We start from the raw sequence: 16,727 nt of genomic DNA, 5'->3' as shown, positions 1-16,727 counted from the left end.
AGTCCAGGTCGCCACTCCTCCCCAGACGCCTGCCCTGGGCATCCCCGCCTCAACTGCCACCTTCCATCCCCCTCTGGCTGCGGGCAGAGCCCCTGCCTAGAACCCAGGTCTGGTGGAGGAAGTATCTGCCTAAAACTGATGCTGCAAACAAGCCAGTCACCACAGGACAAATGCTGCTACGGTTACACCTATATGAGGTCCCTAGGAGAGTCAGGTTCATAGAGACAGAAAGTAGAAGGGTGGGTGCCAGGGGCTGGGGGCGGGGGAAGGGAGTGGTTAGTGCGGCAGAGTTTCCGTTTGGGAAGACGGAAACGTTCCGGAGATGACGGTGGTGATCGCTACACGACGACGAGAGTCTATTTAATGCCACTGAACTGTACACATAAAAACGGTTAAGACGGTAAATTTTATGTTACGTACTTTTTTACCACAGTTGAAAACTACAAATATGTGTATTAAATAAAAATGAAACTGACCCAGTCCCCATGGGCCCCAGATAACGGCTGTGCCGCCTCTGCCTCTGCCAGCCTCATGGAGCCCTTGGGCAGGGAGCAGCCTCGGGCCACACCAGTGTCCCTGCCCCGCTGCCCGCCAGCCCCATCCTGGCCTCGCCCCTCCTCACAGCAGTCGCCTCCTGGTGCCCCACGTCGGGTCTCACGTCTCCACCCAGGGACCCCCAAGCGGCCAGGCGCAGACTGTCCTCAACACCTGAACAGCAAGCAGCGGGTGACCGGAGCGCCACCGCCTAAGCTCGCCCTCCAGGGCTGCAGAGCGGGTTGCAGAGGAAAGGTCAGGGCGCGCCCCTGCTGGAAGGACCACACAGGTTTTCTAAATCAAGTCCACTTTATTTGAAACTTTTCACATGCCACAAATTTACATGAAAATACCCATTCAAAATGTAGCTGGACCGCGAAATTCAGGAGTGGCCTCACCGGAGGACAAGGAGGTCGGTCATCAAAAGGCAGGTGACGTGTATGCGGCCGTGTAGCACCTGGTCACGCACATGCCGTGACAAACCCTGGCAACTCACCTCACCCCTCTTACCATTGGTAACGTGCTGAGCAAGACTGTCCGGTCAGAGGGGCAGGCAGATGGGCGATGGTCAGAGGGCAGTGGTCCCGGGGCTGAGCGCCGCTGGTCGCTGCAGGGTGCCACGTGCCCACGGCCACACGTGCAAAAGCACCCTCACCTCTCGTACCCCCCGCCAGCGCAGTGGGCACAGCGGGGAGGCCTCTGGGGCTGGCCGGCTTGGAGTCTGGTGCAGTGGGTGCCCTGACCCTGTGACCTCAATGCAAAACCTCACACTTCACTGGCTTTTGAAAGAGCTTTAGAAAGTCGTTTAGACGATGTTGGTTGGCCTGTGTCGGACCCACAGTTTGTTTGAATTCCTGTGGGTGTCTGTTCATCACGCCCAGTGGAACCCTGCGCCCTAGATGCAGACAAGACCGGCGACCGTCCCTGAGCCCCTCAGCACAACCCCGCCCCTATCCTGTCCGGGGGGGAGGGGGACTGGGGCTGAGGCCACAAGGACCACAGGTGTCAGCGTCCACGTCCCCCTCACCTCGGGTTTTGGAACTGAAGCCGTGGGAGCGTGCTGCCACGGCCGCGCTGCATCTTCCTCACCCACGAACTTCTCTTACTGCTTCTCACAAGGTCTCAGCAATTTTCAAATCCTAAAGGAACAAACAGTGAGAACGAGAGGAAGCAGGAGGCTGCCGGCTGCCCCGGTGCCACTCAGAGGAGGACGCAAGGGTGGGCCCATCAGGGTAGGTCCCTTTCCTGCCAGGCGGGGCCAGGTCGGGGAGAGGGGGGCCTGAGACCCGCCGCCTTCCTGGCCGTGCACCCAGGGAGGCCACTGGCGCAGTAAGGCTGCGACTGCTGGCTTCAGATCCCCTGGAGAACTTTCCCAGCCCTGGCCCCTGGCAAGCTTCTGCCCCCTGGGCCGAGCGGCCTGCAGCTCTGGATCCTGGCGCAGGGGGTTAAGGGAGTGTCACCCTCAGCACCCAGCCCTGCAGACCTGCCCAAGGAGGGGCGGCGGCGTCCCAGGCCTCAGTGGAGAGGCCCTCAGGGGCTTTGCGGAGGAGGGACCCTCGGACCTGTCTCCTTGGGTCCTCGGACGGGCAGCTGACAGGTGGGGATGAAATCCGTCCCCTTGTTGTATGAGAGTGAAGTGCCCTTAATCCAGCCCCCTCAGCTCGGAAATAAAAATACTCGCACGTGACAAAGAGAAAAGCCACCGACAGCAGGGAAGGGGGCCTGCGGGTCTCTACTCTCCTCAGGCTCAAGAAGCCTCCCTAGGGGAGCACCTTCAGGCCCGGCCAGCTAGGCTGCCTGATGCTGCGGCGGCAAAGCCACAGCCCTGGGAGCAGGCAGGGCCGAGGGGTCTAGGGGTGAGGAGGGGCCACAGGCAGGGGGGCGGCCTCAGGAGGCCGGGGGTTTCTCTTTTTAACAGAGAGATCTCCCTGATCCCCTCCTCCCTCATTCCCACCTCCCCCAGTGTCTGCCTCACGCACACAGCGTGCACACACACAGCGTGCACACACACAGCGTGCACATCAGGAACAAGAGCCCGTCCACAGCAGACTACCTCACACGTGTAGGTGCACAGACGTCCATGCACGCACCATGCACACGCACACACGTACACACACACACGCAGGCGCCAGTGCTGACCAGGCCCCTCTCAGCAGGCAGCATATGGTCCGTCGCTTAACAGCCCAGTTCTGCCAATTGGGGACCATTCGGGTGGGTTCTTTTCCCAGCATAAAATGCTGCAGAATATAAATTGCAATTAACACCGGTGCCAAAATAGCACTTAGCGAGAATGAGCGCGTTGTTAACATCTGGTGAAGCCTGTCTTGGGTGGAGAAGCCGCGGAAATTCTTGCTCTAAGGAAAGGATGGTTGAGGGGACACTACAAATACAAGGCCTCCTGTTTGGGGGCTGCTTTCCAAGTCAGCGCGTGCCCCAGCCTCTGTGAAGGGCCCCTCCCAGCCCTGTTTGCTCTGCTGGTTAGAACTGCTCACGAGAACAGGCCATCCGGGCCAGAGCACGAAAACCACGGCAGCCTGTGGACAAATTCTTAGTGGAACAGTCATCCTCTGGCCTGAGCCCGGGCTGCTCTGGACGAAAGGAAATGTGCACCCAGGGCCCCAGGGGTCCCGGGGTCGGCCAGACCACCTGCCCCCACCCTGGGCTGCGTCCCCCTGCCGGTCGGGTTGTAGCTGGCCACGCTCTTGCTGTGAGGGCGGCGAGCAGTCGGTCCCCATGTCACCTTCCTGATCGCCCTCCCGGTGGTCTCAAGGCGCAACTGAAAGACATGCCCAGAAATGGGGTGGGGGACTCCCACCACCTCTCAGACCCTCATCTACAGCGTGTGGCCCTAACGAGGGCCTTGGCCCTGTCTCTCCAGGGCCCAGGGCAGCCTAGCCTGCGGCCTGCATGGCCAGAGGAGCGGGCCCAGTTGTGACTCTCAGGCCAGGTCAGGACTGTGGAGGCGAGGGCTGCTGGTCTGGTGGGGGTCCCATCTGGGGGCAGCCGGCAGACAGGGCCCTCTGGGCAGGAGGCAAAGAGCCGCCAGCGGAAGCTGGGGAGGGAGGAGGGCACCCCATGCTCCAGAGAGGAGACAACTGCACCCTCGGCGAGAAAACCACAGCGCAGGGGGAGAGCCCCAGCTTCACCCAGTGCTGCGGGAGGTGAGAGCAGGGCCAGGGCCGCGGGGACGGGGGGAGGCCGCCAGGCAGACTGCTCTTAGGAAGAATCGGCCGGAGCACTCGGGGGCCTGTGTGCGTCCCGAGACCCTGGCCCTCTGAGCACTTCCACCATCGGAAGGCCTCCTGGACCCCCTCGGCCTGGCAGGGCGGGGGCTGCTGAACTGTCTGCCCCTTGAGAACCCAGGGAAAGGCAGGCGAACACAGGCCCGGGGTCCAGGTACCGGGCCCTGCAACAGGCAAACTACAGGACACGCTACACGACACGGGGGCGACCATCACACGGAACAGAGTGGGAAGCGGGTTGCGCTGGGGGCCACAGAGCGGACGGCAGCCGAGACGGGCCGCAGCGGTGAGGAGGGCCTGGGGAACCTGCACCCCCAGCCCAGAGGGAGAGGGAGGCCGGGGCGAGATGGGCCCAGCCCCTGGGGTCCTGGGGAGGCAGCCTCTGCGGAGACCCAGGTGCCCCCGGCCGGAAGCTGCCCCGACGCCGCCCAGCCTTCCCTGGAATTCTCCAGGACCGTCACCGGGAGCGTTGGGGCAAGACGCTGGGTGGAGGGAACCCAACCGGGGTCCCTCAGAAGACCCCCAGCCGCAGGGATGACGGCTCTGGGGGTAGTCTCGCGGCTGACAAGGCAGAAGCACGGGGCGGCACGTGGCGGGAGGCCCAGGACGCTGGGAGGACAACCCTCGTTTGGGGAATAGCTGCGTTGCATTTTTTTAAAGTGCTAAATAGAGCTATCTGAAACGGGGTAATGTGATCACTCCTCCAGCCCCACACATCCCTTCTGGGTTTTAATATTTCACGGTTTTCTAATGAAGCAGGTCTATTATCCGCGTTGCCCCAGAAACACAGACCTTCGGAGGGACCTGCAGCTTCCCTGCCCAGCAACCCGCTCCTGGCCCGAACCTGTCTGCTGTCAGGTGGCTGGAACTGGGTTAAGTGCAAGGAGGGGCGACCCCAAGTCTGCCACAGCAACTGCAAGCTCCTCCCTGCCTCGGGCTCACAGCCGCCCCGCCACAGAGCCCGAGGCAGGCGGCCAGGAGCACAGGGCCTCTCCTGGGGGCTGGGGGGCAGCCGTGGGGCCATGTGGCGCTCCGGGGACCTGGCCCACAAGGAGTCAGCGCCCTGGCGACGCGTGTCTCAGCCCAAGACCACGCCGGCCGGGCCCGCAGGTCGCCCGACAGCCGGCCCCGCCGCCGCTGCCTCACGCATCTCAGCCAGAGCGTCACTGAACACAGACTCCTCACAAGAGGAGGCCCCTAAGGGCTGGGGAGGGGGCTTCCTTCCTCCGGTGACCCACCGGGCATCCGGGGTCCTCGGGCAGGGGAGCAGCCGCGGCGGCCGTGGCACAGGCCGGAAGCCACACACCCGTCCGGGGCAGTCCTGCTTCCTCGGCCACGGAGATGCAGCGGCCACGGGCGGCGTGTCACCACCACAGGTTTGGCGGCTCCTCGGCCACTCTGCTCTTAAATAAGGTGACCTCGTCCAGGTGCACCATGGGGACGTCGCGGATGACATCGGTCAGACCCTCGTGGAGCAGGGGGAAGATGACGACATTCAGCGCGGGCCGCTCGGCCTGGAAACTGAACCAGAGGCAGCGGTTAGCGGGGCCGCGGAGTGGGGGCAGGGGCGGCTGACGCAGGAACGCGCCTCCGGGGCCCTCACGCTGAGGCTCCAGGGAGCAGGCGGGGGGGCAGCCCATCGGGGCGGCGGGGGTCCCTGAAGGGCAACACCTGGGGGCTGCAGAAGCAGCGTCTGCGGACACTGGAGGCCCCACAGCCAGTACACCCGCAGGGGAGTGGAGAGAGGGGACAGGCGGCCAAACCCCCGTGCCCACAGGCCACCCTTGAGGGACATGAACGCCCAAGTCAGGTGAGGCGGCCACTCTGCCAGAAGACCAAAGCAAGACCAAAGCAAGGCAGCCGCCGGCAGCCACAAGCCTTTGTCTGAACATATGACAAGTAACTGTCAGACAACCCTCCCACCTTCCACCCACCCCATGGACTGCATGACAATATCCACGGAGCATCTGCCAGGCCAGGCACCGCGCTGGAGCCGGCCCAGTGGCCAGCCAGTGAGGTGACCCTCTCCCTTCCCACCTGGAACCCGAGGTGACTCGGGTCATGGGAGAAACTTCCATCCCGTGGGGCTCGAAGGGCGAGAGGCAGAAAGGTGCCCACACAATTTGCCAAAGCTAAAGCCAGGTCCCAAGTCCCGCGCCTGCTTCAGGGAACAAGGAAACCGCAGTCCCAGCCTCCCCCTGCCCCCGGCCCCCCAGCAACACTGAGCTGGATTTGCTGGATTTACGACATATGTAAAACGAACGCCAGAAAGGCACTCATAAAACTTCATGTTTTGGCAATAAAAATGCCGAGGAAATACCTCCCGGTTCTGTGCGCCGCGTCCTGCCCCCAGCAGCAGCGTCTGTGACCGTGAACCGGCAAGTCCTCACCTGCAAACCCGCTGTGCGATCTACTCTGCTTGAAACAAAATATCCTCAGGTGTGGGATGTGCGTGCAAGGCTCCTGCCTGCCTGCCATCCTGAGGCTCTTAACGAGCTGCTGTCAAGACACTGAAGGGGGATTAATTTCTCACCGAAAGCCAGGAATGCGGCAGCGTGCTGTCCCTTTCCCGCCGCCCTGACCGCCAAGGCGCACACAGGGTGGAGGGGCCACCCCAGAATCAAACCGACTTCCCTCTCAAGGCTTTCTCCACGGTCGGCACCCGGGTCAGCTCCAACCTGGGCAGGGCTGGGGGGCCTCGCCCGCACCCGCCTCTCTGTAAAGCCCCTCCCCGGCCCGAGGAGCCTGTGTGCTCCCGCAGCTGGAGCCTCACTGTCCCCACCCAGAGTGAAGCCTGGAGTCGGTGACAAGACAGTGGACAAGGGACAAAGGCAGAGAGAGCGATCACTCCCTTCCAAGTGCAGAGCTGCGGCTCCCCCGGGCAGAAGGAGGCAAGCTCTCGGCTGGGGCTCATGTGCGGGCCGAGAGCTCCGCGGGTTCTGCTGGGTCACCTGCACACGTGTTCTAATGTTCATTTGTGCGATTCAAATATAGTTTGAGATTTAGGTAAATAGACGCAATGAAATAAAATAAAACTCCTTCCAGCTACCCACGTTCAGAACTAGCCTGATGACCGACAGCAGGGCAGGCCACCTCCTGGGACCACTCCCCTGACTGGGACCACTCCCCTGACTGGGGTTAATCACGTCACTAAAGACCGGAGGCTGCAGCCTCTGGCCTGGAGTCACGAGGACAAAGCCAGGCCTGCGAGGTCCGTGGGTTCACCTTCAGGCACAGGCGTGCGTGCCCTCCTGGCGCACTCCCCCCTCCCTGGGCACCCTGCCGTACACGTACTCCCCAGGCCCAGCTCTGCACTTGCTGCCCCCGATGCCATCCTGGGCAGCAGAGAAGGCAGAGCCGGGCCCCTGCAACCATGCTAGCCTGGATCCCATCTGGGGGCGACAGAGGCAAGGTTTACGGAGCCCACACGCTAAGCCCGCGACAGGGGCCGCTCACTCGCTCTGAAACCTGCAGAGCGAGTTGCAGACGCCACCGTGGAGACGCCCCTCCCCGAAGGGTCTGAGGGTGACTCAGGGCTTTCAAAAACACAGAGGTTCAGGAAAGTTCAACCATACTTACTCTCTGCCATTTATAACAGCTGGAAGGGAGATACCACACCGAAGAAAACTTTCTACCTGAGGCTGTTAAAAACACACCAGGGGATTTAAAATGGGGCCTTCGGCTATCTGAAAAACCAGCTGCCCAAAATACCTTCCTTCTCTTTTCTGAGCCTCCAGGAAGCAGGCAAGATCTTGCTTGTTTTAAAACCATTGTTTTGGGCTTCCCTGGTGGTGCAGCGGTTAAGAATCCGCCAGCCAATGCAGGGGACACGGATTCAAGCCCTGGCCCGGGAAGATCCCACATGCCGCAGAGCAACTAAGCCAGTGCGCCACAACTACTGATCAGGCCTGCGCTCTAGAGCCCGTGAGTCACAACTCCTGAAGCCCACGCGCCACAACTACAGAAGCCCATGCGCCTAGAGCCCGTGCTCTGCAACAAGAGAAGCCACCTCAATGAGCAGCCCGCGCGCAGCAACGAAGGCCCTACACAGTTATAAATCAATCAATCAATTAATTTAAAATTTTTTTAAAAAGCACTGTTTTGTTTAGAGAGAAAATACTATAAAGAAAGCGCAAAGGAAAGCACAGGGGCCTCCCACCGCACCCCACCGCCCAGCGGCTCTAGCAGCCCCTCCCCTGTAGCGCGCACACTCTCCTGCTGTGCTGAGCATATTCTTTCTAGACACGTCTCAAAATATCGACAACCTGAGTCAGGTGTGGTGAATTTCCTTCCAGTCCTCAGGGTGTGTCCACTCCACCCCCAAAGCAACAAAACACCCAGCGACCACCTCCTCCTATGGTCCCGCCCGGCCAGCAGGGTGCCACACCTGCCTGGCCACTTCCCTAGGGGACGCAACTCAGGGAGCCCTTTAACTATCATATGGATAAACATCATTTAATACAGCATGATCACAACTGTGCTTTGAGGTGTTTCTTCAGAATCAGTTCCAGAAATAGGGTCACTGGGTCAAAATGCATGAAGACTTTTACACTTGAAAAGGCAGGCCTACAAAGGACCCGGGCAGCCCTTCAAGGGCCACAGGGAGCAGCCGGCTGAGCCACCTGCCCCAACGGGCCGCGAGAACGCTGCTGCGGAGCTACCAGAGGGAAGGGGGGGGGGGGAGGGACCGCCCGCCTCACGCCTGCCTGGGACCGGCGTGGAGAAGCAGAGAACTGGCCTGGCCAGGAGGGCTGGGCTCCAACTCGCCACAGACGCAGGCAGACGGCACGGCAGCCGCAGCCCCCAGGACCTCAGGCCCGGTCACTGCATGGAAGACACGGAAACGGGTGTCCTGCACAGTCACCACGCTGGCAGCAGCTCTGAACCCGACGCCCCCCGAGTGCGTGAAGGGGGCCCCAGTCTCTGCACCTGGTCCTGCAGGTGCCGCAGAGCTGGAAGGGCTTTGGGAGGGGCCGGCTGGGGACACAGCCTGGAAGCAGCACTGGCTCAATCATCTAAGATCTGAACACCTGCTGGGTTTGTTTCTTTGCCTGAGAAATTAGAAAAAAAATTAAAAGTTGACAGGCTCTTCCTCTGTAAATAAAGGTCTTATAGAAAAGCCAAAGTCAGAAGATATTTTACAAAAGCCACTCACACTATAACAACTATCTTCAAGAAGCACAGAGGTGGGCGGTGGCCAAGAATAAAACATCCATCAAAGGTTCACAGAACTCAGATGATGCTCTGGGCAGGCGTGTGGGGTGCGCCCTTCTCAGTTCCCCACCAAACTTGCTGGGACCCACAGGGCACCTCGGAGCAGCCTGGAATCTGCCCTCACGCAGAGGAAGGAGGCAGGAGAGACCCTCGGTGTCAGCTGTCATGGTCCGACGCGGCCCCCAGGTCCCATGTGGGACAGGATTGTAAACCCACGGGCCTGACCCCTGGAGCCCCTGGAGCCGGTAACTCCAGTGCGAGGCTCTGTCACCAGAAAGGCCTGAAGGACAAAGGCCAGGACAAAACAGAATACAGAGGAGCAGGTTTGGGACGTCCCCAGGGCTCCTCCCCTCCCCCCACAAAGACGCTGTCAGGGCCTCTCCCCAGGAACATAGATTTCTCGTATCCTTCCAGAAACACTTTATGCACATGCCAGCAGAGAAACAGATTACGCCCCTGCTTTTGTTTGAGACACACTTTGAAAGATTCCCTTTGGTGACTCCAAGTGCTTCCTCGTTCTTTTATCAGCTGCATTTCATTCCATCAACTGGAGGCATCATAATTTATTTCCCAGTCTCCTACCGATGGACACTTGGGTTGTTTTCAATCTTTTGATAAATCGAACAGCACCGCCATAAAGAGCTCTATGCAAACCCCATGGATAAGCCCGGGTGTGCGTTCCGATCCACAGAGGTGGCCCACCTACCTTGGGCCACAGGCTGGTCTCCTCCCTCCACTAACACCAGCAGGCTTTGCCTGAGGGGGTGGAAAATGTTATACCGAAGTGCACCCCGGGCAATGAAGCCCCATGGGACCAGCACCCAGCAGGAGACACAGCAGCCACGCCCCAGAAGCCCTGGGCCCCCCGGGCAGTCACCTCCTCGACCCCTACCAGAGCGGACCACTGCCTGCTTTTGAACTATCCAGAAACAGAGCTGTTCTCGCTGAAATTTAGTTCCTGTTTTTCTCACGGGGGAGGCTGGGTGCTTTCTCTTAGTTAAGAATCATCTGCATCCCCTGTCCTGTGCCCTCAGACCCCTGCCTGGTTTGAACGGTGCTACTGGTCCTGTCCTCACTGCTGGGCAGGCAGGAGGCCAGGACAATCCGACCTCTGGCAGGGATAGGACCTGCAGATCATTCTCCTAGTTTGTCATTTTCTGTAAATGATTTTTAAAAACACGCAAAGATATTCAACTTCATTCACAAAAAATATGAGTTGAAAACCATAGTAAGTGTCAACAGACAAAAGGACAAACAAAATAAATATGACCTATCCATACACTGGAATCTCACTCGGCCTTAAAAGGAATTCTTTTTTTTTGCGGTACGCGGGCCTCTCACTGTTGTGGCCTCTCCCGTTGCGGAGCACAGGCTCTGGACGCGCAGGCTCAGCGGCCATGGCTCATGGGCCCAGCCACTCCGCAGCATGTGGGATCCTCCCGGACCGGGGCACGAACCCATGTCCCCTGCATTGGCAAGCGGACTCCCAACCACTGCGCCACCAGGGAAGCCCAAGGAAGGGAATTCTGACACGTGCTACAACATGGATGAACCTCGAGGATATTATGCTAAGTGGAATAAAGCAGACATCAATGGACAAATACTGTAGGATTCTGCTTCTGTGAGGTACCTACAGGGGTCAAGGTCATAGACAGAGAGCAGAACGGTGCTTAGCAGGAGTTGGGGGAAAGGGGAGAAGGGGGGTGTTGTTTAACGCATATGGAGTTGCTGTTTGGGACGATAAAAAGGTTTTGGGTACAGACTGTGGTGACAGGTACACCACGGCACTAATGCCACTGAACTATACACTTACAAATGGCTAAGATGGTAACTAGTATGTTATAGGTGTTTTAGCACAATAAAAAATTTAAAAGGAAGGAACAGAATCTGCCTTCAGAGAAATGGAGAGATGCCCAGCACTCAGAACTACCCTGGTGACCTGGCACCGCATGTCGCCCGCCCTCACCTCTCACGGGGCTGATGCTGCCAGCTGGGGACTCATGCCAGTCTTCTGCAGCCCAAGGCCAGGAACACCAGGCATCACTGTCCCCAGACCTTTGCTGGAATCAATCCTCCAAGAGACCCCTAAGAAAAGGGAGGTGTGTGAACCACGGCAGAGACAGGACGACAGAACAGAGCTGCGTTTCTCGTCCCAGAAAAGACAGCCACCCTACGTCGTCCTCGAGGGAGGGACCCTCAGGAGTGCGAAGCACGGCCTGGCGACCAGTAGGTCCCCAGGGACGTTCCGTGCTGTTGCAGCGTGAACAGCAGCCGGAGCCCGGAGCCTGACCGCAGACCGAAGCCTCGGGCCCGGCCCCAGCTCCCTGCTCAAGGCCACGGTGATTCCGGCCCCAGAGACCTCACCTGGAAAATGAGGGGCTCCAGTGACGACGGAAGAATTCCTGTTCTAGAGAACTACTCGGTGGTGGGAAGAGGCCGCGTGCCCGGCAGCAGGCGCAGCCACCGCCCTCACCGCCCCCTCGGTGGCCTGGGCAGCCCTGGCCACAGGAGATTCTAAGCAGTGAACATCTTCCACACTGATCAGTCACCGGGGCTGCAGACACACCCCTGACGTGCCCCGCTGGCTGCTGCACTGGGGCCCACGGCGCGCGGCCGGAGCCCTGCCAGCTCCCAGACCAGCCTCTTGGGTGCCCACCGCAAATGGAGCCAGAACTCGCCGGCCAGCGAGCTCTGCGTCAAGGCCAAGGATTCCCCCAGTTGAGCCTGCAGCAGCGAAACCCTGCTGGCCTGTTATTTTTCGTGACACTCCCAGATCACCATTCCAGGTAGGAAGGACAAACGGACCCCAGAGACCCGTCCCGCGTGGCAGTGAGCTGAGGATCCAAGATGGGGTCCCACTGCCCCTTTAACGCAATTACGGTGGCGGAACAGCACGCTAACTCTGTATTTTAGAATCCACTTTCCATTCTGAAGCTCGCAGTGTGCCCCAGGCTTAAACAATGTATCCCTGTGTCTGTAAACTTCCCTGGTTCTACACTCGCGTACAGAACACAAACACAGAGGGGCGGGAAGTGCTGCATCTGGGCGGGAGGCCCTGGAGCCCAGGTGCCCACCAGCACGGCTGCCTGTGTCTGCTCAGGTCGGGGCCGCTGCCTCTTGGCCTCGTGGGCCCACGTTCCTCGCAGTCCAGGGGGACGGGAGGAATTTCCACATGGGCTCCAGAGACGTGACCCCATCCAGTGGGATGCTGGGCCTAGGGGGACGGAGGACCTAGCCCGCTCCTGCCCCAGGGTTGGGGTCCTCCCAATGCTCCTGAGAAAGGGGGCTGCGGCCCGTCAACACGTGTGGCCTGGAGCGGACGAGACCCCCGAAGGCGCGGCCCAGGAAGGCCCCGCCTTGTGGGAAAGTGCTCAGCCGCCTCAGAACCAGCGCGTCCTCACCCCGGATGGCTCGGCTCAGACAGGGACACGTCAGGGTGAGAGCCTTTTCCGCCCCACCATCCTGCTTCCTCGAAGTAAGCGCCTCTGCCCCTCGGACCGGGCACTGTGGGTTATTACAGGAGGTGGCAGAGGGTGGCAGAACGGCCACACTGGCCTCCAACGCCTGCTGGGCCATTTATCCTCGGGACGGGACGACCAGGACGCCCCCAAACCTCACAGTGCTGGGCTGCCTCTTTTGTCAAGGGGGGAGAAGGTACCGCCACCAGGCGATCGTAGGGGACCCCGAGCAACGCCACCAAGGCGGGCGTACACAGTCGGCAGCGAGCCACCACCAGGAGACAGCGGCGCCGGGAAGCTGGGACAATGGCTGCTGGTTTACAGACAGGACACTGGGCTCAGAGAGGGAGGTGATGAGGTCAAAGTCACACAGCAATGAGGCCAGGAGGTGAGCACGTCATCGGATCTGAGGGTGCGGGGGGGGGGTCTGACCTCAGCGGGACACCACGTGTCACCCCGCGTACTAACAAAAGAGAAGCAAGTGAGGACACCACCCTCACCCAGGCCAGAGTTCACGAGGCCTCGAAGGGAACTTTCAGGAATGTGAGAGTCAAAGGAAATCGAGAAAGCTCTGAAATCCCTGGGAAGGGCGCCCCACCCGCTGCATGTCTGGGAGAAAGTGGACAGCAGAGGCGTGGCTGGGTGCACAGCACGGAGACGCCCAGGGCACCCCCGCGACGGGCCACAGGGCCCCTCGGTGGGTCAGGTGGTACTGACTTGGCCAGGAAGGGCGACTCAGGGTTTCTAGGAGAGACAGGAAGTGAAACAGACAGAGAAGCTGGCTCTGCTCACTGGGCAGGGTGTCCCCGAGGCCAGGTGGTCCGGGGAGCCCAATGGGAATCCAGTGAACTCAGGGTGTTCCCAGGGCAGGAGCAGGGAGGGAGGCCAGCAGGAGAGCTGCTCCCCGGAGCAGCCACAAGGCGTCGCTGCTCTCAGCGGCACTGGCCCAAACGAAGTCCAGCCTGGCGCTGGGGCCACCAGAAGGGCCCAAGGTGAGGGAAGATGCAAAAGAAAGCCGCTCCAAAACCTTGCAGAGGCTGCCTGCCACCAGACATCCGAGAAAGGCCCAGAGGCTTACGTTTCAAACTTGAAAGAGCAAAGTCAAGCTCCAGAAGATAAAAGAAGAGAACGACTGCTGATCAGGACGCCGCTGTACACACAGCACTCCCACGTGGGCCTGCGGTGAACTCACCTCACAAGGGAGGAAACCGAGGCAGCCCATCCGAGGCCACCGCCACCTGAGAGGTCCTGGCGGTGCAGGGACCCAGAGCTGCAGGTCTCGGTGCCAAACCCACAGAGGGCACAACAACAAGAAGAAACAACTGCTGACGACCACTGGCTGAGACGTATCTCCACGTGGGGCAGGCATGGGAACCGGAACGAGTGCTGACCGGGGAGAGGCAACACCTTCCTAGGGACAGGACTGCAGACACAGCACCAGCCCCGCTGGCTGAGTCACAGGAAACAGGGGGGCCCCTCAATGTCACACAGGTGAGCGGGCAGGCGCCTCAATAATCCTCTGAGCTTGAGGCAGGGAAAAGGGTGAGAAGAAAGAAACGCATCAGAAAAAGGGACAACAGGGGCTTCCCTGGTAGCGCAGTGGTTAAGAATCCGCCTGCCGGGCTTCCCTGGTGGTCCAGTGGTTGAGAGTCCGCCTGCCGATGCAGGGGATGCAGGTTTGTGCCCCGGTCCAGGAAGATCCCACATGCCGCGGAGTGGCTGGGCCCGTGAGCCATGGCCGCTGAGCCTGCGCGTCCAGAGCCTGTGCTCCGCAACGGGAGAGGCCACAGCAGTGAGAGGCCCGCGTACCGCAAAAAAAAAAAAAAAAAAAAAAAGAATCCGTCTGCCAATGCAGGGGACACGGGTTCGAGCCCCAGTCCAGGAAGATCCCACATGCCGTGAAGCAGCTAAGCTCGTGCACCACAGCTACTGAGCCTGCGCTCTAGAGCCCGCGAGCCACAACTACTGAAGTCCACGTGCCTAGAGCCCGTGCTCCACAACAAGAGAAGCCACCGCAATGAGAAGCCCACGCACCGCAACGAAGAACAGCCCCCGCTCGCCGCAACTAGAGAAAGCCCGTGTGCAGCAACAAAGATCCAATGCAGCCAAAAATAAATGAATAAATAAATTTATTTTTTTAAAAAAGAAAGAAAAAGTGACAACTCCAGCCTCTCCTTTTCATGTGCCCTGGGGGTGGAATGCGGGCCTGCTGTGAAGCACCGGAAGCGCCAGGCAGGCCAGTTACCGTGAGCCACGGCACCACCTGCTGGGTGCCTCGCAGAAAAGCAGCTGGGACCCCACTGTGCCGCAGCAAAGGCCTGAAGGGGACACAAACGCTGTCCTTCCAGCGCTGGGGTCCTGCTGCACCATCACCGGCCTCTCAGAGCCTCACTTTCCCCACCTGAATGCTGGGGCTTAGGGCGTGTAGCTCAAAGGGCTTTTGGAGGTGAGAACAACACAGACAGTACACAGTACCGGCACCAAGGGAGCGCTGGTGAAGAGGCACTAGCGTGGCCCCTGGCATCCAGGACAGGGCCCAGAGCAGGAGCTGGAAGAATGTTGGCTGGAGGAGCCCACATAGGGGGCCACGCTCCAACATGCACAGGGCTCCCAGCACCTCAGCCAGCACCAGGCGCTCAGCGGGTCCCCGCCACGGCCCAGGCCTGTGCCAGGGCTGGGACACAGGGGACAGAGGGGCTGGCACAGCTTCCGCCCAGGAAGTCCACTTAACCAATGCCAGCCTCAGGCCTGGTCTCGAATACCGTGCACCGAGGACCCAGAAGGAAAAAAGAGCTGCACGCTGGCCCTCAAAAAACTCAGTATCTGGGCTTCCCTGGTGGCGCAGTGGTTGGGAGTCCGCCTGCCGATGCAGGGGACACGGGTTCGTGCCCCGGTCCGGGAGGATCCCACATGCCGCGGAGTGGCTGGCCCCGTGAGCCATGGCCGCTGAGCCTGCGCGTCCAGAGCCTGTGCTCCGCAGCGGGAGAGGCCACAACAGTGAGAGGCCCACGTACCGCAAAAAACAACAACAAAAACTCATTATCTAAAGGGAGATGCAAAGAACGCAATAATTTTGCGGGGAGAGTGCTACGCGCCCTCGGAAAGGGGCAGGTGTGTGCTGTCTGAGAGGCCAGAGGAGGGAGCTCCCAGCCCAGCGAGAGGCTGCACTTGCGTGGGCCCCGAAGACAGGCCCCAAGGACAGGAGCAAGCTGCAGGCAGGAAGAGGCTGGCAGACAGGGACCTCGTGAGCAGAACCAAGAGTAAGCACAAGACTCCCAGGGCAGGGACCCCCACCTAGTGCCAAGTCCGATCAACTGGCCTGGAGCCCTGTGTTGAGATGGATTCTGAGGATCAGAAGGATAGAGCAGCCTCATCAGCCAACAACGCCCGTGAGGGATGCTCCCACCCTCTCCATCACAAGCACAACTCTTCTGAACTGCCTGGTGACCTTGGATGTCCTCCACTTTGGAGAAGGCTCCTGTGTGTACACACAGTGGGAAAACCAGCAATGCCCAAAGCTGGTCCCCCCACTGCATGAAGTCACCCCTCAAGGCCGAGAAGTGACCGAATCCTACACGGGTCTCGGAGCCCCCGGAGCAGAACTCATCCACCAGGGAGGTGTCAGCTCCCAGGAGAGGAGCCCCCGTGAATGTGACCTGCGGCAGGTTTGCGAGGGTGAAGAGGGTCAGTGGTCCTCCCGGCTGCTTCGAGGGCGGAGGCAGGCAGAGCAACCATGACGTCACGATCGCCACACCCGAGAAAAGCAGGCTCCCGCTCCTCACACACCCATCGCCAGCCCAGTGGGCAGAGAGCAGGAGGGAGAGAGCGTTGGGTGGAGCGGCCACACCACCTGCCCGGCACCCTGTTTTCCAAACAGCTACCATCTGCCCCAGAGTCCACGTGCCTGGGCGCCGTACAGCCTGTATCCCATTTAGCCCACCAGCTAAATTTAGCATCAGCTCCATCGCAGAAAACGGGGACACTGAGGGGTGGATACACGACGGTGAGCGGTGAGCGGGCCCCTTCCCCAGGTTCCCCAGCCGGGAAAACCCAGGCCGAAGTGAAGGAAAGTCAAGAGTACACAGTGAGCTGTGTCGGCCAGACCAGAATCACCACAACGTCCTGTAATGGATACCAAACAGCATCAAAAATAACTATGTGCAGCTTTATTTAATGACACAAAAGACACCCATGACGCAGTGTTAACTCAAAAAAATTAGAGCACAAAGCCATACGATAACTCCAGCCTGGATCTGCTGGCCATGCTGGCTGGTGGAGC

General features: G+C 60.1%; 1 protein-coding gene across 4 annotated transcripts in view; it reads right to left on the bottom strand.

Moving 5' to 3' along the window:
- Window positions 1–281: 281 nt before the first annotated feature.
- The window catches only part of FBXL18 (F-box and leucine rich repeat protein 18), a 40,094-nt gene continuing 23,648 nt past the window's right edge, over window positions 282–16,727 (bottom strand). For 3 of the 4 annotated variants that reach the window (XM_081256156.1, XM_081256159.1, XM_081256160.1), the window contains one exon: window positions 282–5,297. In XM_081256156.1, coding sequence (XP_081112282.1) covers window positions 5,141–5,297 — 157 coding nt within the window. In that variant the 3' untranslated portion in view covers window positions 282–5,140. The remainder of the gene's footprint in view (window positions 5,298–16,727) is intronic. The other variant, XM_081256157.1, reaches the window with a different exon arrangement.

This window comes from Mesoplodon bidens (assembly GCF_964165515.1).
Source record: "Mesoplodon bidens genome assembly, chromosome: 15".
Taxonomy (NCBI): Eukaryota; Metazoa; Chordata; class Mammalia; order Artiodactyla; family Ziphiidae; genus Mesoplodon; species Mesoplodon bidens.
Note: the sequence above shows the minus strand (reverse complement) of the source record. Positions and strands in the feature narration are given on the sequence as shown.